Here is a 25,545-nt window from a genome sequence, read left to right on the forward strand (position 1 = left end):
AACACTGATTTTCTCATTTTGTGGAGGTATATCAGTCCTGGTACGAACTTTTGTTTCTTGTTTTTAGAGTCTTCGGACTGGGAGCATAAATTTGATATCCATGGGAAAAGTTGAGTATTCCAAGGAAGTTATGTTCTTATATTAACCTACCCTATAGGATATCCATAAAGGATATAAGGCGTTATACCAATATACAGTGATTCACTGGGATAGAAATGATCTCAGAAAGATAATCGCAAAGACATAAGAGCTTAAATTTCTTTACGCAAATCAGTACTTTTTATCTGTTCATTCTACAGATGAATACGAAGTAATTTCATCCAATATGGTTGCTGTGTAGTGTACACACACATATTCATTAATGTTAAAATCGGGCACATTATATGTAATGATTATGCACATAATTCAGAGACACTCCATTTACTGGGGTACTTCCATGCGGAGTCAGGTGCGTTCATAATCAGAGGAAAGGAGAAAGAAAACAATCTCAGAAGCATTCGTTTCTTTTCCGTTTCACCAACCATAAAGCCGGGCCTTCAGTCTCACTACCTTCAGGATTCTTTCGGGGTTTTTAGCAACCACTTTAGAACCACCTGTATGCTAAGTTGAGAATTGCCACCACAAAAGAAAACACTGTAGTGAAGAACCGGCTGGGAAAAAAGCGTACACCAAGAGAAGCCCCGGCCTTTCCGGAGGCGGCGGTGGCGATGGTTTCTCCTACAATCCCTAAGTGGCTTAAAAGAGTTCAAATTCTCAGAGCACATGATTTGTGTTTCTAACTCCGGTGGTTTCTGGATTCACAACCCAAGGTGTTCCTTCTCACGCACAGTCCACGGCGGACGTCGGCCCCGCAGCCCCTGTTGGTGGTGCATTCCCGCGTCCCCCCAAAACGCCCCGTGCAAAGGGGGCGCCCCAGCCGCTCGCGCCAGCCTCCGGGACTGGAGCACCAGCCCCGCCCTCGCTGACCCCCGCCTGTTTAGCGGGACCCGCAAGTAGAGGCTTCCCTTCCTAGCAGGAGGCAGGGACGTTGGCCCCGGCGCCTAAGGACGTCGTCGAGGCGCATCCCCAGGGGTGGAGGCTCGCCGCGTCCGCGCGGGGCCGGCGAGGAGTCCGGCCAGTGCACACGACTCCCGGGGCTGCCCCTCCCCGGCCATGCCCCGCGTGTGTCTCCGCGGCCCGCGTCCGCCGCCAAGGGTCCTCGCCCCCGGCCCGGCGCGTTCGCTCCAGCCCAGGGGCCAAGCCGGAGGCGGAAGGGCCAAGGTGGGCGCCTTCACTCCCCGCCTCGGGCGCCCCTGAGGTGCCCAGCGACGAGGGCGCGAGGCCCCGGGGCGCAGCGGGGACAGCCCGGAGCGCCGCGAGAGGCCGCCGGGGGGCGCAGCGGGCCGCGCCGGGCAGGCGGCCGCGGGGGGGCTGGGGCGCGGGCGGGACGCGCGGAGGCGGGGCGGAGGCTCCCGCCGCCTCCTCCTCCCGGACCTCCTTAGCCTCCGCCTCCCCCTCCGCCTCCGCCTCCTCACCGTCCGCCTTCTCCGCGCCCTCCTCTCGCAGCCACCGCCTCCGGACGGAGGAGCCGAGAGTCCGCGGCGCCGGCTTGGGGCTGCGGGATGGGGAGTTAGCGCCACGGCGGCGGCAGTGGCCGCGGCGCAACCGGCCGCCGCCCCCAGGCCCGTCCCGCCGGGGACGCCGGGCGCGGCCAGCCAGCCCCGGAGCCAGGCCCGCGGGCAGCGGCGGAGGCGGCGGCGGAGCTGGGCAGGTGGATGCGGCTGGAAGATGGCGCCCTCGGGCCCGGGCAGCGTCAGGCGGCGGTGCCGGCGGGTCCTGTACTGGATCCCCGTGGTGTTCATCAGCCTCCTGCTCGGCTGGTCCTACTACGCCTACGCCATCCAGCTGTGCATAGGTGAGTGCGCGCCCGCCCTCGCTCGGCCCTCCCCCCGCCCCCGGAGGGCCGGCCCGGCCACTTAGCGGCCTCTGCGCTCGCCCCTCGCCCCCTCCGCCGCCCACTCGACAGTCCCGGGACGCCGAGCGCACGGCGCCGCGCGCCAGCTTTCCCCACCCCGGAGCCTGTCGCGCCCCATGCGCCGCCAACTGGCTGCTTCTCGGCCGGCGCCGCGGCCGAAAACAGCCTCGCGGCAGCCTCCTTCCGCTCGCGCTACCGTCGCCTTCCCCTCGCAACTCTCCGGCTACGGTGTCACCTCCACCCCGACGCTCGCGCAGCCCAGCCACCCCCGCCCTCGGCAGGACGGCACTCGGGACAACGGCGGTGTCCGCCGCCCCAGCCTCCGCCGAGGGGTGAGGCCCGGAGAGGCTGCGCTGGAGGCTGGAGGGCTCCGAGCTGGGCCCGGGATCTGAGCTGCGCCAGACCGGCGCGGGGGACGGTGGCCTCGCGTGTCAGAGCTGCCCGTTTCTGGTTGTCCTTAATCCACTTTTAAAAAATTTGTGACAGCCCGCAGGGGCGTTTTTGCTGCCTTTATGATCTTTGAGCGTTGCCAATTGGACACTTGTTAGTGAAGTGGAGGTGGGTGGGTGGTCAGCTACTATAAAGTATTTTCGAAGATACATGCAGTACGCAAGACCGTAATTTACATGTTAGAATAATAGAAGGAAGAAAGGAGGCGACCATCTGATGTTTCTTCATCCGGAGAGCCAAGTGGCTCCAGTCCAAGTTTTAGGCTCCAGAATCGGTTGGATGGGGTATTTGCAGCGCTGAAGATGAGAAGAAAAAAAGTTGATTACGCACGATTAGGGAATACAATTCTGTTTCTTAATGTAAGCCGGTTTCTACCTTAGAGGTTTTGTGAAAACTCATCTGTGTTATCAGAAAAGGTGATAAACCAGAGGATGACCTTTCTGCCAGTGACTTGTGAACGCTTTTTGTGTTTTGTGTTTTCGCCCTCGGGAGCATTAGCTTCCCGTGAGGCCAGGAGAAAGGTTAAACGGTGGCCTGTTTAGTTGAACCTTCTCAATTTAAGTGTTTTGCAAGCTGCAAGATTCAGTCATAGAATCTTCTCTGAAGCCATCTTACCTCAAAATGTTACCCCTTGTGAGAAATAATAGGTGTCAGAATAATACACCAAAATAATTACTGGCAAAACTTTTAACAGAATTGAGACTAACTTCCCATTTCATATCGTTTTAAAATTTGATATTATTACTATATTGTTTATTGAATTTAGAAACAATATTTCAGTACAAAAGTAGCTTTTTAAAAAAAAAAAGGATTGGGTACCAAAATCAAGACAGTGCAACTGAGTATGTAGCATTCAAGTTATCAAAAATGTACAGGAAAAAATTTTCAGAAACGTACTTTTTGTATTAACTGTTAATATTAAAACAACTTGCCTTATTGAGGTATACTGAAATGTTACATAACTATTAGAAACGTTTGTTGTATTTCATTCCTTCTCTTAAAGAGAAGCAGTGAGCAGTTTCGATTACTGTAACCGGTGCAAAAGAGGAAAGTCTCAGAAGAAGACCTCAGTTATCAAAACAGGCAATTTATTTGCCTACATCCTCACAGTAAGATAAGAAGCTTAGCCTGATGCAGTCTCATGCCTGTCAGGAAGAAACACATGAAGGCTGGGAGAGCTTTTCTTCCCTTACAATTATCTCTGTCCCAGCTGAGTTCTACATAGTATGTCTTACTGTATTGAGTGGACAGGTGATGGGGAGGAACTAAATGGAAAATCGCTGTTTTATCTGGATATTATTTTTATATATTTTATATATTTATATTTTAATTTCTGTAAGTTTAAGGTAAATCTAAAGTATCCATGAAATCCACATCACTATTTTAGTAAGTGAAAATTTGACTGAGAGGGGAATGCCTCTTTTTAAACTGCCTAAGTGACATGGCCTGTTTTTGATACTTTCCCTGGAGATCAAAAGTGAAGTCTCATATCATTTCTCATCACTGCCTCCCTCACCTGGTACAGTGCGTGTCATGTTGAAAGCAATAAATAGCCTTGAATAAACAACAAGAACAAAATAATTCAGAGGCAATCTCTCTGAAGTTGTCAGAAAGTAGTTTTTATATTAAAGCTATAGAAACAAATTGTAAGTAATCGTATGAAACGTCTAGATCCTAGAGTCAAGAAGACAGAGAAAATTGAAAATGAATTTGATTCTAGACGCTGTGACAGTTGAGGGGTAAGCTCTAAAAGCTTGGATAGTCTTGGTTGGGTGGGAAGTTGAAATTAACTGTACAGTTCCCTTACAGGCACTGGGAAAGGGGGCCACTGGTGTGGCAAGCACACAAAAGCAGGCTTCTCTCCTTTTCACAAACAAAGCAAAGAGGAATGCCAGCCTTCCCAACCCCCCAGCGTTATTCGCATCTCTGACGGCCCTGCCCTTTGTGGATTCTGTTGCTCTTGGAAGTTGCTGTTTACCATCAGATTTTCCAAATTTTACCCATAAAACATTGGCCAGGGTTGGGACCAGGGGATGGGGGTTGGGGGTTGGGAATTAGAGTGAGTAACAAACAGAATAGAAAAACAGGGCGGTTTACCCTGGCCTTCCCTCTGTATCTGCTGTCAGCAGAGATGACCCTGAATATAAATTACTTTGTGCCCTTTGCTGAATTAACTGCAGTTTAGGAGTGGTGCTTACCCTGGTATCCTTGGAAACTGGAGATAATGATTCTCCTTACAGTTAGTTTCTATATTTAACGATGTGGATGTGTGTGGCTCTCTAGGCACTTTTTCAATTAGCATAATGTTTGCTTAGTGTTTGTATTTAGAAAAAATAAACTCATATCTCTTTGGACTATGTGTACATAAAAAATATACGGGATGTACATATGTTGTATGAGAGTCAAGTATTTGGGGTTAGTTTCCTTCCTCGTCTACCAAAGAAGAGAGAAAATAGAGCTGCTGCTATGTGCTCATTTCAGAACATGTTTATCTAGTTAATTGATTAACTAACTGATCTCTTCTAGTCCCTCCTTCTGCCTCCTACTACTCTCTCCACTCCGGCTTCTTTTGTGTCTTATCTGTCTTTGGATCCCTTTAATTACTAGTTAGCTCATTTTCCATAAAGTAAGATAAATTCAAAGGGTAAAATCTGTAAGGTGGGTAATTAGGATGCAGAACAGAGGGAATGACGGTAATCTGCAGGCGTGCTTGGTTCAAGGAACATACTAAGCATGGCGTATGTGTTTTCCAGATCCATTATGGCAGTCATTGTGTTAACTTTGTGGAATACGGTGACTGAAGTTTTCCCTTTTAAGTGCTAACATTTAAAATTGTTTTAACTATTTTTATACCTTTTAATTTGATAATAATTTCAAAGTTACAGAAGAGTTTCAAGAATAGTACCAGAAAGCTCCACATACCCTTGTTTAATAATTTTGGTTTCCACTTTTCTAAAATGTATTCCTTCCCTGCCTTCACCTTAGGCAGGTGCCATGAAACATTTATTATTAAGTTGTGTGCTCATGTGGTTCTGAGTTTGCTTATGGATTTACTGAAGTCATTTCAGAGAATCATGAAGATTGCAAAGCTTAAAGATCATTTAGGCCAACTCTCTGGCATTTGTAGATGCGGACATTAAATGTCCAAGAGTTGCTACCAGTTCTATGTCCTTTTTCCAAATTAACCAATGTGACTTCAGCTTCTGTGGTACAAATGTTAAAATGTCTCCCTTTCCTTGCAAACCCCTCACCGAATCTCTCTAGCCCAATGAAGTCCTTTAGCAAGTTCATTAAACTTTATTGTTGTTGTTTAATAAGAGTTAACACAGCTCTGAAAGTAAGGGAAACAGCCTTTATATAATGATTTCAGAATTTTCAAAGGGTTTATAGTTTGGGCCAGATAGTTACAACCACTCAACACTACTGTTGTAGCACAAAAGCAACTTTAGATAATTTAACAAATGGGTGTGACTGTGTTCCAATAAAACTTTATTTATAAAAATAGCCAGCAGGCCAGACGGCCCTTGGGCAATAGATTGCTGACCCTGGATTATGTTAGAAGTTAGACCATTAGAATATTGGGGTTTTACTCATGGGTTTGCAGTCTTTATTATTAATAAACACCTCTCAGAAATGACTGCAACCTCTTGTATTCCACAGTGATTATTGAAGATGTTCAAGAATTATAAGATTAGTCTACATACTTAGGGATCAGCTTAGGAGATAGAAAATTACATTTTCTTTCTTTTAAGGATATCTTTAAGGATAAAACATATAAAACCTCATACGTGGATTCTCTTATGATCTACCATTAATTCAAGGCCATTGCATGTTCAAGGATGGAGACTGAATGGGGCTCTAAGTTGTTTTCCATCATGAAATGAGTTTGAGCCCCACAGAGAAAGAACTGTGTTTTTGTTATTGGTAAACTATCATTTTTTAAAATTATGCAGGACATTAAAACTTTTTTAGAAAAAACTACTGACAAACGATCTTGAGAATACAAGTGTTACAAGTCTATAATTATTAAAATAGTTTTAAATGACACAGAAAGCACATCCATAGAAGATGTACACATGCTATAAATGTTTAATGCCTAAATACTTAGAAATTATTTCTTGTTGACAGTTGATTTAAAATATATTAGTTCTTTAACTTTTCTTGATATTATCAAATACTTTCAAGATTTTTAATTGTCTAAATAGAGGGATAACTCAACATTTCTTCAGATCTAAAATTCAAATGTATAAAATGTGATATACTCCAAATTCTTGACCTGTGTACCATTTGACTTTAATATAAATGGTCAGTGGGGAAGGAGAAAAAAAGCCTCTGCTTAATGCTTTCTTGGTTCCACTTAGTGTGTCAGAAAACTTTTTAATTTATATATTGGACAATGCAGCATTACTGTTTGCTATTAAATCCTATTAGAGATGACATGACATAAGTAACGCAGTTACCATGGTACTTAGCATGCAGAGGTGCTCACTAAAAGTCGAATGAATTAATGTCTTTGATTTTTATGAAACAATTGTATGAAGTAAATAGGTAAGAGAAGAGGGTCTAGAAGTCCAAACTCAATTTAAAGTTTGTTGTGGAGAATAAAAGTTTACTTTGAAATGCTTACTGAGAATGCCGTGTCCATGCCATCAAATTAAATACTTGCTCAAGTGTTTCCAGTAGTTAAGCAGAAGCTGAAGGGATGGTTTCTTAGGTCAAGATAATTGTCTCTAGAGAAGGTGCATTTCTGCAAGGTTAGAAAGAGGCCAGCTTCAGAGGGGTTTGAGCAGGGTTCATTCAAAAGTGTTTATTGAACCTTTGTTATGTGCTAGGCACTTTTTCCCCACAGAGATGATTTAGAGGAGAACTGAATAAGACATCTTTTCCTCACAGCTAAGGGGAAAAATTGCCTCTGGAAAAACAAAACAGAACAAAACTGAAGCCTTCCCTCCAGCTTGCGCATGAGGAGAAGGGTTGGTAACTTTCAAAATGCGGCTCCCATGGCACAGGGGCAGGAAGGAGAAATGGAAAATGAAACACCCCACTCCTGGGAGCCTGTGAGTTGGTTGCTGTACCAGTGTTAAATCAGAACGATCAGTACAGCAGGTCAGAAGAGCCGATGGAGAGCATTTCACTAGTGATGACTGTCTAATCATAGTATCAGTCTACCACATATAAATATCTCAGAGCGAGATTATGACCAGCAATTTTTGCCTCAGCTACGTACTACATGGTTGTTTCAGTTGCCTCATTTCTACCCAATGCTTGGGCAACTTTTACTGTGCTCTCAGCTTAGGGCCTGTGGCTTGGTGAGTAAATGTGAGAGCTTCCTGAACACACCTCATTGAATCCATGGGAAGACTGGAGAACCTAGCTTAGAAAATGAGCAGAAACCAAGAGAAGGTGGGTGAAGCAGAGCTGACGTCATACCCTTGGAAAGAGCTGCTGCCCTAGTGGCCAGCCCTCCCAAGCCCTGGAGCCATCCCTGCGCCCTGTGACTCCATAAAGATGGTTCTGGGAGCATCAGCTGGCCGAGCTGTTGTTGTGCCCACATCCCAGGCAACAGGGTTTATTTAGCAAGAGCAGGTGTTTGATCTCTTTGGCCTCCGTAGTAGGAAGAAGTGCCAGGAGGACAAAACCCAAACAAACCAAGAAGACAAATATTCCAGAGATTAGTATAGATGGAGCGTTCTCAGTGAGAAGATTCTCAGTGGACTTTGTTTGCTTCGTTTGTTTTTCTTTTTCATCTTGATGGAAAATTTGTGGTTTTTCTTCTCAGAAAAATGGAACCAGGACTTACATGTTGTAATTTATACTGCTGATTTCATGCATTTTGACTGTTGTATCACATCACTCAGCCTTCTTTCCTCTAGGAAGTGGTGAGTTCGTGGGTCCCCTGAGACTCCAACATTGTCATGACTGGAGAAATACTATCTCATCTTACTTGCAAAATGATAGATTTGCCATAGATTCTTAATGTTTTCCATTGGGCAAACAGTTTTACAAAGATTGTTCAGAAAGACAGTCTTAATAGTATGTGGAAGCCTACGATGTTATATTACCATGTAGATATATACCAGAGAATTAATAATAAAAGCATAACATAATTGAATTAATTTCTTTAATAGTCCATTAAACATTGTTGAAATATTTTTCTCTAATTCTTTTAAGGGTAATTTTATGTTATCTTAATTGTTATCTCAGTCAAATGCTGAGAATGGAAAAGGGTGGAATTTGCAGGGCAGGGGGTGGGGTGAGGGCAGCTGGGAGGAAGTAGATGACCTGGTTTCTTAAGAAGCATATGTTAGCAATAAAGTAACTGGCTATGATTGCCTGAAATTTTTCCTTTCAAAATTAAATCACATTTGAAACATTTGTGTAGCATTTTTCCTAATTTGACTTTTCATCTGACTGTGACTTTTAAATTCAATTTTAAATATTTGTGCCAGAAATGTTAAAAATCCATTTTTATTTGGGAGACGCTGGAGCAAAACTATCTGCTGCATTTATCATCTTAGCGCTTCTCTGCACTCTAAAAAATGCATACTGATGGTAGTTCATTTTAGATATGTTGTTGATTACATTTTTAAATGCAAATGAAAGAGAAGTGCTTTTACAGATCACTGAGCTTTATTTCTTTGCCAGTATTTCTCCATGGTATCCTGAAATTTCTCCGCATGTAGAGTGTCAGTTAAGCTTTCCTGCTATAAAGTATTTTGACCTCTGGATTTATTCACTAGCACCGCCACCCTAAAGGAACAGAATGGTCCAGATCAGTTCTTCAGTAAAATAAACACCAAGCAATAATCAAAACACCTTTTTCTCTACATCCTTTAAAACCAAATACCCAAAGAGTACAATAGTTTCAAGGTAATTTGTTTATCTTCATGGTCATCTTACAATAGCAACAGTCCTTGTAAAAAGCAGCTCATGTATTTACAAGAACTTTATAGATTTATTTGATTATAACTAGGTGAAATTTGGCAGACCAGAATGCTTTGTAATGCTTATCTATTTTCTCATATATATAGAGATACAATTAAATTTCTGACTCTGTTTATTGCATTATGTAAAAAGTGGATTTTCACTGTATTTGAATGAGTATGTTTAGAATGAGGTGACTGAAAACCCAGACCAGACTGTGTCCCTGATGGTTTTGGGGGTCCAAAGGTCATCTCAGGAGAGGTAGTAGGTGGCTGAATCTGAAGTGTGGCTTTTCACCAGATTGGTAGGGATGTGAGAGATGGTGCAACTTAAAGTACAGTCTCTGTAATGTCCATATAATTCACATTGGGAATATGGTAGTGGGAAAAACAGCCTGCTCCAAAACAGCTGATGCTGAGCCCTAATGGGAGACACCTGGTACCATTTACCACCGGAGAAAAAGATTTCAGTGTTATGAGCCTCAGACTGTAAGTCCCAAACCTGCTCTGAATTGCAGGGACTAATTTGTGATCAGGGTTTTTACTTGGTGGCCACCTCCATGTGACATGTTGTAGGAAGAAAGGCAGTAAGGGATTTATGTGCTTAACTATGACTAGTGATTATACAGGACACCTCCAGGGAGGTCCATTAATGTGAAGGGATGCAGGGCAGAGACCAGCTGGAATTAATCAAGGTTTTAATTATAGCATATTTTTAATGAAATGCAGCTTATTTCAGGACTAGGACATACTAAAAACTAAGATATGCACAACTGAGAGCTGTATGTAGGTTGGAGGAGGTGGAGAGCAGTGATTCATTTGGAGGCCCCCATAAACTTGCATTTTAGCAAGCAATTTTAAAATCCAAGAATAGAATGCATTTCAAACCATCCATAATTTATTGAGTACCTCCCTAATTTGTTCATTCATTCAGAAATATTTGTTGGGCTTCCCTGGTGGCTCAGTGATTGAGAGTCCACCTGCCGATGCAGGGGACATGGGTTCGTGCCCCGGTCCGGGAAGATCCCACATGCCGCGGAGTGGCTGGGCCCGTGAGCCATGGCCGCTGAGCCTGCGCGTCCGGAGCCTGTGCTCCGCAACGGGAGAGGCCACATCAGTGAGAGGCCCACGTATCGTAAAAAAAAAAACAAAACAAATTAACGGCTCTTAGAGTTTACATTCTAGTTGGAGGATAGGAAGAACAAGAGACACAGTAGCTTATGTAATGTGTTAGAGGCTCCTAAGTATCATGACAGCAGAGCAAAAATGATGGGGAATGCCAGTGGAAGTTTTCCTTTTTTAGTTTTTAGATCACCATAATAAGTCTAGTTGTCATCTGTCACCATTCAAAGATGTTACATAATTACTGACTATATTCCCCACACTGTACTTTGCGTACTTGTGACTCATTTATTTTGCAACTGGAAGTTTGGACTTCTTAATCTCCCGCACCTATTTCTCTCCTCCCCCCACCAACCTCCCCTCTAGCAACCACCTGTTTGTTCTCTGTATCTAGAGCTGTTTAGTTGTGTTGTTCATTTGTTTTGTTTTTTAGATACTACATATAAGTGAAATCACATAGTATTTGCCTTTCTCTGTCTTATTTATTTCACTTAGCATAATGCACTCTAGATCCATCCATGTTGCTGCAAATGGCAAGATTTCATTCTTATTTATGGCCAAGCTATATTCCATTGTATATATAGACCACATCTTTTTATCCATGCGTCTGTGTGTGTGTGTGTGTGTGTGTGTGTGGGTGTGGGTGGGTGGTGGGATGGTCAAGGAATTTAAGCAATGACTCAAAGATGCTGAGGGATTGAACCATGCTTGCACTGGGAAGAAATGCATCTCAGGTGGAGGGAACTGTCAGTATGGAGGCCCTGAGGCAGGAGTGTGTGAGCATGTTAGAGGAAGAACAAGGTCATTTTGGCTGGAGGGGTGTGAGCAGGGGGAAGGGACGTAGGTGACAAGGTCAGAGAGGTGCAGAAAAGGTACAGATTATGGGACCTCATAGGCCATTGTGAGGATTTTGGCTTTACTTGGGGTGAAACAGGGATCCATGGCAGAGTGCTGAGTAGCACAGTGACGTGCTATGACTTATGTTTAAAAAGATCTTCCTGGCTGCTGCGTACTCTGGGCTATCTACTTCATCAATCCAGGTGAGAAATGATGATCTGTCAGACCATGGTGGGGACAGTGGGAAGGGAGAGAGGTTGCCAGCTTCTGTATTTATTTTTAGAGACAACAGGATTTCCTGACAGACATTTGGGAGTTGTGAAAGAAAGGAAGGGGCCAGTCGATTCCAATGTTTTGGCTTAAACAACTGGACGAATGGAGATGAGCTGAGATGCACAAGATGTAGGTAGGGTGGAGCTGGGTGGGGATGGGGTGGCCGTAGATCAGCAGTGGTATGTGGACATGGAAACAGAGATGCCGAGTGAGTAGTTGTGTAGATGAGTTTGGCATTGGGAAGAGAGTCTGGACGGGAGGAGTAAATTTGGGAGTCCTCAGCGTTTAAATCGATTTAAAGACTTAACATCGGTTACATTTGTCCCAACAAGAGAGTGAACGTAAATTGAGCAGAGGTGAGGACCGAGGACCAAAGATGACCAGCACTGAGAGTTGAGGAGATGAGTAGGAACCAGCAAAGAAGACTGAGAAGGGACGACTAGTGAAGTGGAGGAAAACTAAGAGGATGTGGGGTCCTGAAGCCTGGGGAGGAGAAGGTGTCAAGGAGGAGGGAGCAATCGATGTTGACAGATAAGCTCATATGTTAAGTAAGTTAAGGACTGAGAATTTAACAATGTGAGATTGAACTCTTGTTTTTTTTTTTGTGGTACGCGGGCCTCTCACTGTTGTGGCCTCTCCCGTTGCGGAGCACAGGCTCCGGACGCGCAGGCTCAGCGGCCATGGCTCACGGGCCCAGCCGCTCCGCGGCATGTGGGATCTTCCCAGACCGGGGCACAAACCCGTGTCCCCTGCATCAGCAGGCGGACTCTCAGCCACTGCGCCACCAGGGAAGCCCTGAACTCTTGTTTTAATTTATTACTGACTATGCTCTGAAGACCCCCGAATTTAATTTTAAAAGTTTTACCAAAATGAAACACATATACCAGTGTGTGAGTCACTGGGATATCTGGATTCCTTCAATCCACATTAAAAAGACCTTATTCTATTAGACAAGCTTAACTTTCTTATTATCTGAAGATTACCTATAGAAAATTTCATGAGAGCAGTAACCATGACTGGTTACAGTAGTAACCCTGATGCCTGACACAGAGTAGCATTCAAGACATACTTTTCTTAAATGAATGGATGCCCACTGAACTTGTTTTAATTGAGCCTTTTGTGATCGCAGTAGACATTTCAAGCTTAAAAGAACATGAATCTTTTATGAGAGACTTACCTTATTATTATTTGATCACTCAGATGTTCATAAACGAGTTTGTAATATTTTTATGGTTTCAAATTATTATGGGCCAAGTTGTACCCTCCCCCCCATTTCATATGTTGAAGTCCTAACCCCCAGTACCTCAGAACATGACTGTATTTGGAGATAGAGCCTTTAAAGAGGTAATTAAATTAAAATTAGGTCATTAGAATGAGTCATAATACCAGATGATTGGAGGAAATTTGGACACACACATGTAGAGGGAAGACCATGTGAAGTCACAAGAAGTCAGCCAAGGAGAGAGGCCTCGGAAGAAACCAAACCTGCTAAATCTTGATCTTAGATTTCTGGCCTCCAGAATTGTGAGAAGATAAATTTCTGTTGTTTAAGGCACCAGTCTGTGGTACTTTGTTATGGCAGCCCTAGTGAACTAATACACAGATATAATAATCAAATGCCTCTTTCTTTTTCTTTCTGAATATTGAAATGTAATCATCTATAATAAGGATTTAGATGACAACATTAATTTTATAACCCATTTGAAAAGTTAAAAGATTAAGAACAATTTAGAATATGCAAAATATTTGCCCTAATATATAAGTATAAAATAATCACTAAAAAAATGAGTGAAATGCATTTGCAGGAAGCGCTCACACTTAGCCAGCATTGCCCAGAGATGCTACATTCCATTTTAAAAGTTTTCAGCTAACTAAAATCTCCCCTTATAATGCTAAAATTTTTACCCATTTTAGATTACAAAAAAGAAAGACTTTCTAAAATATTCAACTCCCCCTTCCTTGCCCCCAGCCTTCTTAAATAGAGTATGCTGTACGTAATTTAACTTTAATTTGAAGCTGTCAATCTGAGGTGGATACATGTACGCAGTTAATATCCAAAAATACCCAAGACCCTTGAAGTCTTTGGATTTTGCATTCATTCACTGAAAAAGGCCCAGGAGGTGTGGAATTTGTAATTTTGCCTAGGTGTTCTTCTGAATCTCAGACACTGAGAATCTGGGAAGGCTCACGAATGAACCACTTCAGTGGAAATGCCTAGCTAGACATCTGCATCTCAGCAAAGCTTTGTTTTTCTTTACTTACCACTTCTGAGCTTACTTTCTTGAAAAGATCAAACAACAAAAATCCTTCATTGTAGAAATAACCAGAGATGAGAAAGAAAACTTGAGCTACAGGTGAATATTAGTTTAATTTGTGGTTTGAGAATAGTCTCTGGAGCAGGTGATTTTTAAATGTTTTGATTGTGGTAAAATATACGTAGCATAAGATTTTGCCATTGTACGCATTTACCATTTTGACCGCATTTTAAGCGTGTAGTTCAGTGGCGTTGAGTACATTCCCACTGCTGTGCGACCATCACCACCATCCACCTCCAGCCATTTTTAATCTTCCCCAGATGACACTCTGCATCCATTAAGCAATAATTCCCCATGCTCCTTTTCCCCCATCCCCTGGCACCCACCGTTCTACTTTCTGTTTCTATGACTTTGACTATTCTAGGTACCTTATGTATGTGGAACCATGTATTTGTCTTTTTGTGTCTGTTTATTTCACTTAAGCATATGTCTTTAAGGTTTATCCACGTTGTAGCATGCGTCAGAATTTCATTCCTAATCGTCTGTAATATTCCATTGTATTATATACCACATTTTGTTTATCTGTTCATTTGCTGGTGAACATTTTGGTTGTTTCCACCTTTTGGCTGTTGTGTATAGTGCTGCTGTGAATATTCGTCTGCAAATACGTGTTCAGGTCTCTGATTTCAGTTCTTTGGGTATATACCCAGAAGTGGGATTGTTGGATTATATGGTAATTTTGTGTTTAATTTTTGAGGCCCGCCATGCTGTTTTCTTGGAGCAGGTGATTTTGATGGAACTGTGATTCCAGAGAAGCCTGTATATACCCTTGTAAACATATCTAAACCTGAAGGTCTCTGGAAGTGTCTGTGAGGTCCATATTCAATGTCACTGGAGTAGTTTTTAACTACCTTGCCCTTTCACAGTGCAGCAGGAAAGCTGGTGGCCAGGGAACTGTGAGTAACTCCATTTTGCCCATGCAGTAGCTTTCTTCATTCCTAGGGACTGTGTCCCTCATGAGAACACCGGCCATCAGGTACGGCCAAGGCAGGAATGTTGAGAGCTGCTGGCCTACTGTACGTAGTCTAAAATTCAACAACAATTTTTGGGTAACCAGAGCACTAATGATAACTGGTAGAAATTTTATCTTTTTAAAGAGCAACATGTTATGAGTTTAAATGGTACATATACTGGGTAAACATGAGCTGGTGGCATGAGCTGGTGGGGAGAAGTCGAGGAAACATACCTGTGTCTCTGGATGCGTCAGTATCCCACGGTGTTAATTATGAGCTAGGTCCTTAATACACAGCACAGGCAGTGAACACAATTCATGAATGAATATCAGGGCAATTGTTTTGCCTGCAGATCTAGAGTAAGTGACCGTGGTTTCAGGAACAGAAAACAAAACTCAGCACATTAATTGGTGGAGAGATACAAGTAGGAAACATGAGATGCAACTCACACACTGAGCGGAGAAAGAGACTCAGTCCAAGTATTGATGAGTGTCTTAGTTCTGTACACAATTGTGTAGAACTTCCTGTTTACATTATGAATACATCTAGTTAGGATTAGGTGGTACTTGTATACTATTGTGCTCTTATACTGTGCCTTAAGCAGTAGTAGGGCCCGTCTTTCATCTGTGACCTGCCAGTTTACAACTATGTCAAATTTGCTTTTGCTGCAACTGAGTATAGGTACTATCACTGCAATTACTGTCCGGCGGGCTGTGCTAGTGCTGTTGGTAAATGCAGTACAGAGTAAGGGTATGATTTGCTGCAAGTAAGAGGAACAAGGCATACTGTAATTCACGCTGAGATCAAAGAAAGATTGCGTGAGAAGTTTACTTCATGAATATATGACAGTGAAGTTATAAAAGAAAATACTGACTCACCCTTCAATACCCAGTACAGAAGGGTGAGTCAGTGAATAGTTTAATACCTTTGCATGTTTTAATAGATGTTGCGACTCATTGCTCGACTGCAGTAATTACTGCTGGTGCTGATATTGTTTTAAATCTTTTAATTCATCCCTTCAAGTGTGACACTGTAAATTCTATTCTGATGAGCATCGTAAACACAAAGGTTGGAATTATAGCTTTGTACCTTTCTCTGGAGTACTATAGAAGTGTCAGATAATTTACATGAACCTAGAAATATTGGTTTAATTTTTCAATATGTTATATGTGCTCTGTTGTAAGTGCCCTGGTCATTTGGTACTCAACATGTAGCTGCTAACCCCGGGAGATAGTTTTAGAAGGTTATCTGTTTCTGTGGAGAAGCACACAAGAAGCACTGACTTTTCTACAGAAAAATCAGAAAAGCTAATGTTCAGTAGTGAAAAAAAAATTCTCTCAGTATTGTCCTCTGTGATAATTCTGAGTATACCAGGTAATAAGGGATTGATCTAATGACATTAAAAAATACACTACAAAAATTGTTTCCATCTGATCTTATATGTGTATTTTTAAATGCTGAAATAACCAAAATACAAGTGGGGTTTTTGCTTACTACGAATAAATAAATACATACATATATAAGAAAGATGAGTAGTTAACACTGAGCAAAATAATCATTAAGGCCCTTCCAGTTCTAAAATTTGGGTTCTGACTAATGAGGGGGATGTTTTCAGGATTTAAAGTCTCTGCTTGACCTTCCCCCAATAGTAGACAAGCATTATTTGGGAACCGGGGAGAACTTTGCTGAAGGTGTATTGTCCGTACCATCCTGCCTGATTCAGAGGAGTCGGTCATGCCTCTCAGGGCCAACCCAAAGAAGGTCATGTGGAACTGGAAAGAAAGGGGACTGGAGTTGAAAAGACCCAGGCATTGTTGGAACTTGAGTTGAGCTGTAGCCACGTGTGGAAGAGGGGGGGACCCGTACAATTCTGTCTAACAGGGTAAATAAACTCACCTGCCTTGAAATCTGTACAACTTGCTGGCACTGGGAATCTCCTCTATTTTAACTGAGACAGAGGGATTGTAGGATTCCATTAGAGTAAGCTTAGAAGTGAGGGCACTAAGTCAGGGACCAGCCCTGAGATCAGTCCCTTGTTTAACAGTACTGCTTAGTACCCTCAGTGAGTCAGGAATTGTCTTTCTCTTTGCCAAGAGGAAAGTGGCAGTGAGTTTTCTCAGGGCCATAATAGTGAGACAAAATCTTCATTCCCCTTTCAAAACTACTGAATCAGAAGACCACACATCCCTAATGATTAAGTACAAACATTCGGTGTGTTCCCAGCCTTCAGTGGGGAAAGTCAGAGTTTACACCAAATGTTTCTGCAGAGCAGAGCTTAGGTATTGAGAACAATGATGTGGTCAAACTGCTAAAGAAGGGGGAGAGAGAGAGAAGAACTTCTAACTTGGAAAATTTCGATAGCGGTAGGAATTACAAATTCCCTTTCCGGGACAGTTGTATGTTCCTTCACTCTTCATTGCCAGTTTCTACAAGTGAGGGATCTTCCTGTAAGGGAGTGTACCTGGGCTGTACTGACCTCAAGAATGATCTTTCCCTCTGCTACTGAGAAGGCAGGTCAAGAAGTCCCAGTCTCCTCTCCTGACTTTCTTCCATGCATCACCATCTCACTCTTATCCTTGGAACCTGGAGCTCTCTTCCTTCCCCAGCTCTTGAATTGAGAACTCAGGAAAGCCGAGCTCTCGGCACTGAAATATAACCAAATATTTGAATTTTTTTGTGCCCAGAGTTTGTAAAATGACCTGTTTCCAGGTTATGTTTAGGTTGGTTGGTGGAGGAAGGGTGACAAAAAGAGGACGTCTTAAACCTTGATCTCCAGAACATCCCTCATCACAAGTAACAGGTAGCGGCCCAGGTGTTAAACACAGAGGGGCCACTGTGTGGGAGCAACCAGAGAAGGAACAGCTGCCCAGGACAAAGAAGCCTGGAAGGGATATGCAGTCGGGGGCACCAGATGTCACACATCCTGGGAGGGCAGGTGGAATCCTTGAAAGAGCTTTGGAGTCAGACAGACCTAATATGTAGATCCTAGCACCACAGGTTATGACTGAATGACACTAGGAAAGTTATTTTACTTTTGGGAGACTGTTTTCCCAACTTTTAAAATTATGATAATAATGCCTTCCTTACAGATTGTTGTAAGGTTTAAATGAGATAAACATTTGAAAAAAATTAGCACAATTCCTGGCATAGAGTTAACATTTAACAAAACACTCCCTTTAGTTTATTCTTGCCCCTTGTCATCTGACTGCCCCCACCAGCCCAGTGATGCCCTGTCACCCCGACCTAGCCTTCACCCTGCTCGACCTGCAGGCTTATTTCAGAGAGTGTTTCGGGCTGAATTGTGTCTTCCCCCAAGTTCATAGGTTGAAGTCTTAACCTGCAGGACTTCCGAATTTGGAGATAAGGACTTTAAAGAGGTAATTAAGTTAAAATGAGGTCATTAGGGTGGACCCTAATCCAGTATGACTGATGTGCTTGTAAGAAGAGGAAATTTGGTTCTAAAGATATACAGAGAGAAAACTATGTGAAGATACGGGGAGAAGATGCTCATCCACAAGCCAGAGAGAGGCCTCAGAAGAAACCAGTCCTGCCGACACCTTGATCTCAGACTTGTATCCTCCAGAGCTGTGAGGAAATAGCTGTCTGATAAAGAGGCCACGGAGTCTGTGGTAGTTTCCCAGACCCCCTAATACAGGAGTCATCACTGAAGACTTGGGGTGGGAGGAACGTCTGCTCTCGTAGCCCGGCAGGTAGGGGAAGAGAATGAGGGCAGCCTCTTATCTATCCTGGCAGAAGGAGGTGAGTTTGGAACATCCGACAGCCAAAAAGCCTCCCCAGACACAGAGTAGCTGATTTTCGTAATATTGTTAATTCACAGTTTTGTAATATTGTTTCAGGTACATTAAGCGTTAGAAAGGCTTTTGATGGCTGATATGGAGGCATGACCACCCAGATAACATACGACTTGCATAACCTTTTGGATCATAACCTGTTTTTTTTTTTTTTAATAAAGTACAGTTGATTTACAGTGTTGTGTTAGTTTCAGGTGTACAGCAAAGTGAATCAGTTATACATATATCCATTCTTTTTTTAGATTCTTCTCCCATGTAGGCCATTATAGAATATTGACTAGAGTTCCCTGTGCTATACAGTAGGTCCTTATCAGTTATCTGTTTTATATATCATAGTGTGTATATGTCAATCCCAATCTCCCAATTTATCCCTCCCCCCACTTTCCCCCCTGGTAACCATAAATTGGTTTTCTACATCTGTGACTCTGTTTTGTAAATAAGTTCATTTGAATCGTTTTTTTAGATTCCACACATGAGCAATATCCTACGATACTGGTCTTTCTCTGTCTGACTTACTTCACTTAGTGTGATAATCTCCAGGTCCATCCATACTGCTGCAAATGGCCTTATTTCATTCTTTTTTATGGCTGCATAATATTCCATTGTATATATGTACCACATCTTCTTTACCCATTCCTCTGTCAACGGACATCATAACCTGTTCTTAAGGTTCCTCTTCTTCCTGTGTCTTGGTTTATATTGACTGGTTTACTGCCATTCATTTTTTTTCTTTGATGTTGCATTGTGCCATTCTTCTGGAGAAGGTCTCCCTGACCATTTTTCCATGGTGGTTTGATAATTTCTAGCACACAAAACATCTAGTTTAGATCAGTATAGTTTGTTAGATATAAATCCTGGGATAGAGGCAGGGGAGATGCATCAGACCACCTGGGAAATCCTACTTCTCCCCAAATTACACAATTTCCTCCACTCTTCACATTGAGATGCTGATGCATGCCAGACCCTATCAGAACCTGGACGGGCCTTGGTGGAGGCCTTGGCATTTCACTGTCCAGAAAATTGTAGCACTACAGCAAGCTAAAAATGCATGGTGTGCTTCTTTCTCCAGGTTGTTTATAAAACTGTTAACACTAAACGTTGGGGGAACTCCTACTCTTAAGGTTTCACTGTTCGGTGATTTATTTATGCTCCATATTCAACTAACATTTATTGAGCTCCTCATATATGCCAGCTTCTATTCGAGGTGTTTTTACTTACATTACCTAGTTTATTCTCAAAACAACCCAATGAGATAAATATTGAGATAAAACTGAGGAGAGAATAAGTAATTTGGCAGAGATAAAACATCAAACTGGACAGAGCCAGGAGGCATACCTCAGTGAAGGACATAGAAAAGAAACAAATAAAAACAATCACAGACTGTGCTAAGTGCTAAGAAAGAAACAGTGTGTGGTGGTAAGGATTGTAGCCGGGTACTGGACAGGAGGACCTCTATGAGAAACTGACCTGTCACTTGCAAGCTGAAGGACGATCAGGCGTGAGCCAGGAGTGGCAGCAGGTGAAGAGGGTAAAGACACTAAAGTTTAGTGTGTTCTGGAAGGTCAGCCTGTTTGCAGCTTAGTGAGCAAGAGGATGAGGAGTGAGAAGTGATCTTGGAGAGGTGGGTAGGGGCCAGAGTGTGTTGGTGCACTGAGGCCTGAGTAAGGAGATTGGACTTTTAGTGTAAATTCAGTGCAAAGCCACGGAAGGGTTTTTAGGGAGATGACATCAATTGACATTTTAAAAGAGACCATGGTTTTCTTATCCCAAAATGAGTATTTAAGGAGCCGTATGGGGATCTGACAAGGAATGTAGACTGCCTGGCCTGTGTTTGTGGTTGGGATTGTGACGTCTGGCTTTTATGTAACCGTGAGAACCCACATTGGAAACCATGTGTTTTCGGGTCCAGATAATGTGAAGCCTTACCCTTATTCTTTGTTTCTGTTCTGAAACTGCTTTCCTGTCCTTGACAAAACAGTTCCTACAAACCCACCGATTCTATTTGTAGAATGACTTTTGCCCCAAGTTTTTATTTTTATTCATCTATTTACTTAAAAAATTTATTTATTTTATTTATTTTTGGCTGCATTGGGTCTTCGTTGCTGCCTGCGGGCTTTCTCTACTTGCAGCCAGCGGGGGTGGGGGCTACTCTTCGTTGCGGAGCGCGGGCTTCTCATTGTGGTGGCTTCTCTTACTAAAATGGTCTTGCAGTAGTGTCGCCAGTATTCATGGGAATGATTTGATGTATTCTACTGCCCCAGTTTTGATCTCTAATACATTAAAAGTGAACTAGTGCTTCTTGGAAAGTAGCTGAAAGGACAAAGGATTCTGCTTCAAGGGGTTTTCCCTGGCCGGATTCACCAAAGAATTCACTGTCAGTTCAACAAAGCATTTCAAAGAGAGAGTAATTAATTCTGTTAGAGTAACTTGAGTACCAAGAATTAGGGGGGGTATTGATGACCTTGACAGGACTGATAGCAGTGGAATGTTGGGGGTGCAGAACCACTTGGTGGTGGTCGAGTAAGTAACAAGAAATTAGGGGGTAGGGACTTCCCTGGCGGCGCAGTGGTTAAGAATCTACCTGCCAATGCAGGGGACATGGGTTCAAGCCCTGGTCCGGGAAGATCCCACATGCTGCCGAGCAACTAAGCCCCTGCACCACAACTACTGAGCCGACGCTCTAGAGCCCGCGAACCACAACTACTGAGCCCATGAGCCACAGCTACTGAAGCCCACGCGCCTGGAGCCCGTGCTCCGCAACAAGAGAAGCCACCGCCATGAGAAGCCTGCTCACCGCAACAAAGAGTAGCCCCCGCTCGCTGCAACTAGAGGAAGCCCGTGTGCAGCAACGAAGACCCAACGCAGCCAAAAATAAATAAATAAACTAATTAATTAATTAATTTAAAAAAGAAATTAGGGGGTAGAGGCAGTGTGTTTGGATGATTGTTAAAATAAGTTTTCCTGTGAAAGGGCCAGAAAAATGGGGTGGCAGCTAGAGACTTGAGGTCAAAGGACAGATGTTAGGACAGGAGATATTAAAGTATATTTGTAGCACTATTCCTATTTTCATCTTAATTTTCTGAATCTGAGGGGCTTCTGTTTCTTAACTGAAAATGTTTTACTGTTTTAATGTCCTTGTTTTTTCTGTTAGTTTCAACTTCTATGTAAAATGTCCCCATGAACTCTAAGCTTTTTGAGCAGAGGGATGGAGTCTCATTTACCATTTTGTCCTCAGTGGTGTAACTATGGTAGAGTCAGTGATTGTTTTTCAATAAATGAGTTAAAGATAAGTAGAAAAAAATAGAGCTTGGCTATAAAGTTACCCTTCAGATTCATTCATTAGAACCAATTCTTTACTTTTGGTGTTCTTCATTATCAGACTGAATATATGGGGCTAAGGTATATCTGTGTCAGACTACCCTAGTGGATTTATACAGAGAAGGTACTGTGTTTATGCAATAAAAGTAAATTATTCGTCCAAAACAGAGTTTGAATTTGAAGGCAAGAAAAAGAAAATTCAGATTAAGAAAAGAAATAAAAAATCACAGCAGTATACATTTGTGATGAAAACACCCCAAAACCAGATTGTTCTGGAAAAAATTATGTAACTGTTCTTTGCTAATTTAAGAGGGAAAGTACTTTTTTTTTTTTTACCTACTATGAAGGCTTGTTTTAGTATCTGAAGTTTTGGATGTACTTAGGACTGAAAGTTGAACTAGATTCAAGTTACTGACTGACAGTGGTAGCCTGCTACTCATCAATAGATAACATTTTTGACAGCAAACTCTCAATTGTATAATCACTGAAGCAAAATTTTTAAAAATCAGTTGGTAAAATATAGGACTGGAAGGATCTTTGAGGTGAACCTTTGCTTTTAATCAAGATTGAATTTAAATCAATCTAGACTAAATCGGCTCTAATATTTTTAGAGCTCTTTAGAAAATAGGGTTGGATAGCATCCTTAGGGAATCATATGGGTGTATATATAAAGTTAATTTGAATAGGATTATTTGCAGTCAAGCTTTTAGAGTATGACAAAGGATTTCATTATTGTTTTCCCTCTAGCAGGTACATAAAGTTAGTTTATGTAGTTACTTTGCTGGCTATAATTCCAATTTATTAATTTACAGTAAATAATGAACTTGGCTTCAGAACTTACACAGAAGATCAACACATGTCTTCTTAGTAAACTGTTTCTAGAATAAAATTAGATTCTAGATGCAAGGTGTGATGATTAATTTTTTAATTTAATTTTATTTTTTTTGCGTTACGCAGGCCTCTCACTGTTGTGGCCTCTCCTGTTGTGGAGCACAGGCTCCGGACGCGCAGGCTCAGCGGCCATGGCTCACGGGCCCATCTGCTCCGTGGCATGTGGGATCTTCCCGGACCGGGGCACGAACTTGTGTCCCCTGCATCGGCAGGCGGACTCTCAACCACTGCGCCGCCAGGGAAGACCCAATGATGATTAATTTTATGTGTCAACTAGGCTAGACTGTGGTGGCCAGTTGTTTGGTTAAACACCAGTCTAGCTCTTGCTGTGAAGGCATTTTTTTAGATGTGATTAACATTTAAATCAGTGGACTGTGAGTAAAGCAGGTTACTTTTCATAATGTAGGTGGGCCTCATCCAATCAGTTGAAGGCCTTAAGAGCAAAGACTGAGGTCTCCTGAGGAGGAAGCATCTCTGCCTCTAGTCTGCCTCTAGTCTGCCTTCAGACCCAAGACTGCAGCATTAACCCTTCCCTGGCTCTCCAGCTTGCCAGCCTGCTCTGTAGAGTTTGGACTTGTCAGCCCCCATAACCCTGTGAGCCAGCCCTTAAAATTCATATTCATTCATGCTCTACCCTCTCTCTCTCCTTCCCTCCTCCCTCCTCTGGCCTCCCTCTCTCTCTCTCTCTACACACACACACACACACCCTATTGGTTCTGTTTCTCTGGAGAACTATATTTATACAGGGGTTGAAAAGCATTCTCTATAAGAAGGCCAGATGGTAAATTTTCTTGGCTCTGCAGGCCATACTCTTCCTGTCACAACTACCCAACTCTCCATTGTAGCACAGAAATAGCCATGTAAATGAATGCGTGTGTCTCTGCTCCAAAAAACTTTATTTACTGAAGCAGGTGGCTGGCTATATTTGGATTGAGGACTGTAGTTTACTGACCCCTGGATTAAATGACTGCTTGATAATTCATGTGGAAGAGATAAGTGAGGTATGCCTTTAATTTTTTTTGTATGCATTTTTAAGGATGTTTACTCAAGTCAGGTTTGGAATAAGAAGCAGTTTTTCACCCTTTTGTATATTAGGGGTTTCTACTTTGGCTGACAGTCTGACTTTTCAACTTTGGTTTTATCTGTTTTATTTTTACACAAGAGTTTCTTAAAGATCAATACTACAACAAAAGTATCGTGCATCAATTCCAAACTGATGGCTGACCAATCAGCCTTTTCTCTAATGCCCCCCTCTGTTTCTTAGAAAAATGACTAATGAGGGAGGAGGAGGGTTAGCAGAAAGGGTGGCCAGAAAACACAACTGGCCCCCCGACCTACCAGTCTTGCAGTTATATTGACAGTTCCAGATTCCAAGATGTAATTCTTTTTTTTTTTCCTGGTACGCGGGCCTCTCACCGCTGTGGCCTCTGCCGCCGCGGAGCACAGGCTCCGGACACGCAGGCTCAGCGGCCATGGCTCACAGGCCCAGCTGCTCCGCGGCATGTGGGATCCTCCCAGACCGGGGCATGAACCCACGTCCTCTGCACCGGCACGCGGACTCTCAACCACAGCGCCACCAGGGAAGGGAAGCCCCCCCAAGATGTAATTCTTAAAGGCCTTCATTTTCCTCTTGGCAAAAGGAACATTCTTGCAAACACTGGTAATAATTTATCATTCTCACTTTCTCCCTTCCAATAGACCAAGAAAGTACTTCAGTTCTTTAGGATCTTTCAACAAGGCAGAGTTCTTGTTGCCTATTGTACTGCACTTAATCTGGGAGGAATGTTAAGTCCTGCAGGTAGATTGAAAGTTAGCCATCTCTAAAGCAGCATATTATCATTGTAGGCTATGGAACTGGAAAGAAATTAGGCTAATCCAAGATAAAATTAGGCAGTTAAGTTTTTGAAATGAAAATTAGAATCTTGACCCATGGTGTTACTATTGTATGTATTTAGATGGTCACCATATGTATGAAGGGTAAATATTTTAGTGTAACAACAGCAGTGCTCTTATTCTCAAGAGTAAATTGCATCTAACTTTTTTGGAATGAATATAATATTTAGGCCTTTAAAAAAAAAAAGTCATTGTTCTTATTCATTAAGTTGAACAGATTGTGTCACATCCAAAATAGATCTTCTCACTTTTAGTGAAGTTCTCACATGGACTGACTGCCACATCAGGAATGAAGTCTTTATGTCTCATCATTACCCTGTGTAAGGATGAGTACCACCATTTTTATTTATCACGTTTCTGGAACGACACATCTATATAAAAAGGCAAGATATGGAGATCTAAGTTATTTTTCACCTTTTATTTTTCACTTTGTAAAGTCTATTTTTAGTCAGAATTTTGCATTGATGTCTTTCAGAGGTCTGTACAAATACTACTTGTCTCTTTGTAATTTGTAGTCCCCTTTCCTATATGTTATCTATTACAGTTAGTATTTGCAAAATTAAATATCATGTATTAGAATTGCTTGTATATTTGGGGGGCTTACTGTGTGCCAGGTACTATGTTAGGTACATTACATGTATTACCTCTTTTAATTCCACAACGGCTCTGATGATATTGCTGTTGTTATTACTACCCTCACTTCATGATGGAATATGTAGAATCACTGTGTAAACCAGCAAGTGGCAGAAATCGGATGGAGCTTTGCCGGTCTTTATCCAGAGCCTTTGCTCTTTAGTTTGGTTG

General features: G+C 42.5%; 1 protein-coding gene across 1 annotated transcript in view; it reads left to right on the top strand.

The window, feature by feature from the left end:
- The first annotated feature begins 1,767 nt into the window (after positions 1-1,767).
- ZDHHC2 (zinc finger DHHC-type palmitoyltransferase 2) overlaps positions 1,768-25,545 on the top strand; it is a 70,518-nt gene continuing 46,740 nt past the window's right edge. Inside the window, exon 1 of the mRNA XM_065899852.1 lies at positions 1,768-1,894. Coding sequence (XP_065755924.1) covers positions 1,768-1,894 — 127 coding nt within the window. The remainder of the gene's footprint in view (positions 1,895-25,545) is intronic.

This window comes from Phocoena phocoena, chromosome 21 (assembly GCF_963924675.1).
Source record: "Phocoena phocoena chromosome 21, mPhoPho1.1, whole genome shotgun sequence".
In the NCBI taxonomy this organism is placed as follows: Eukaryota; Metazoa; Chordata; class Mammalia; order Artiodactyla; family Phocoenidae; genus Phocoena; species Phocoena phocoena.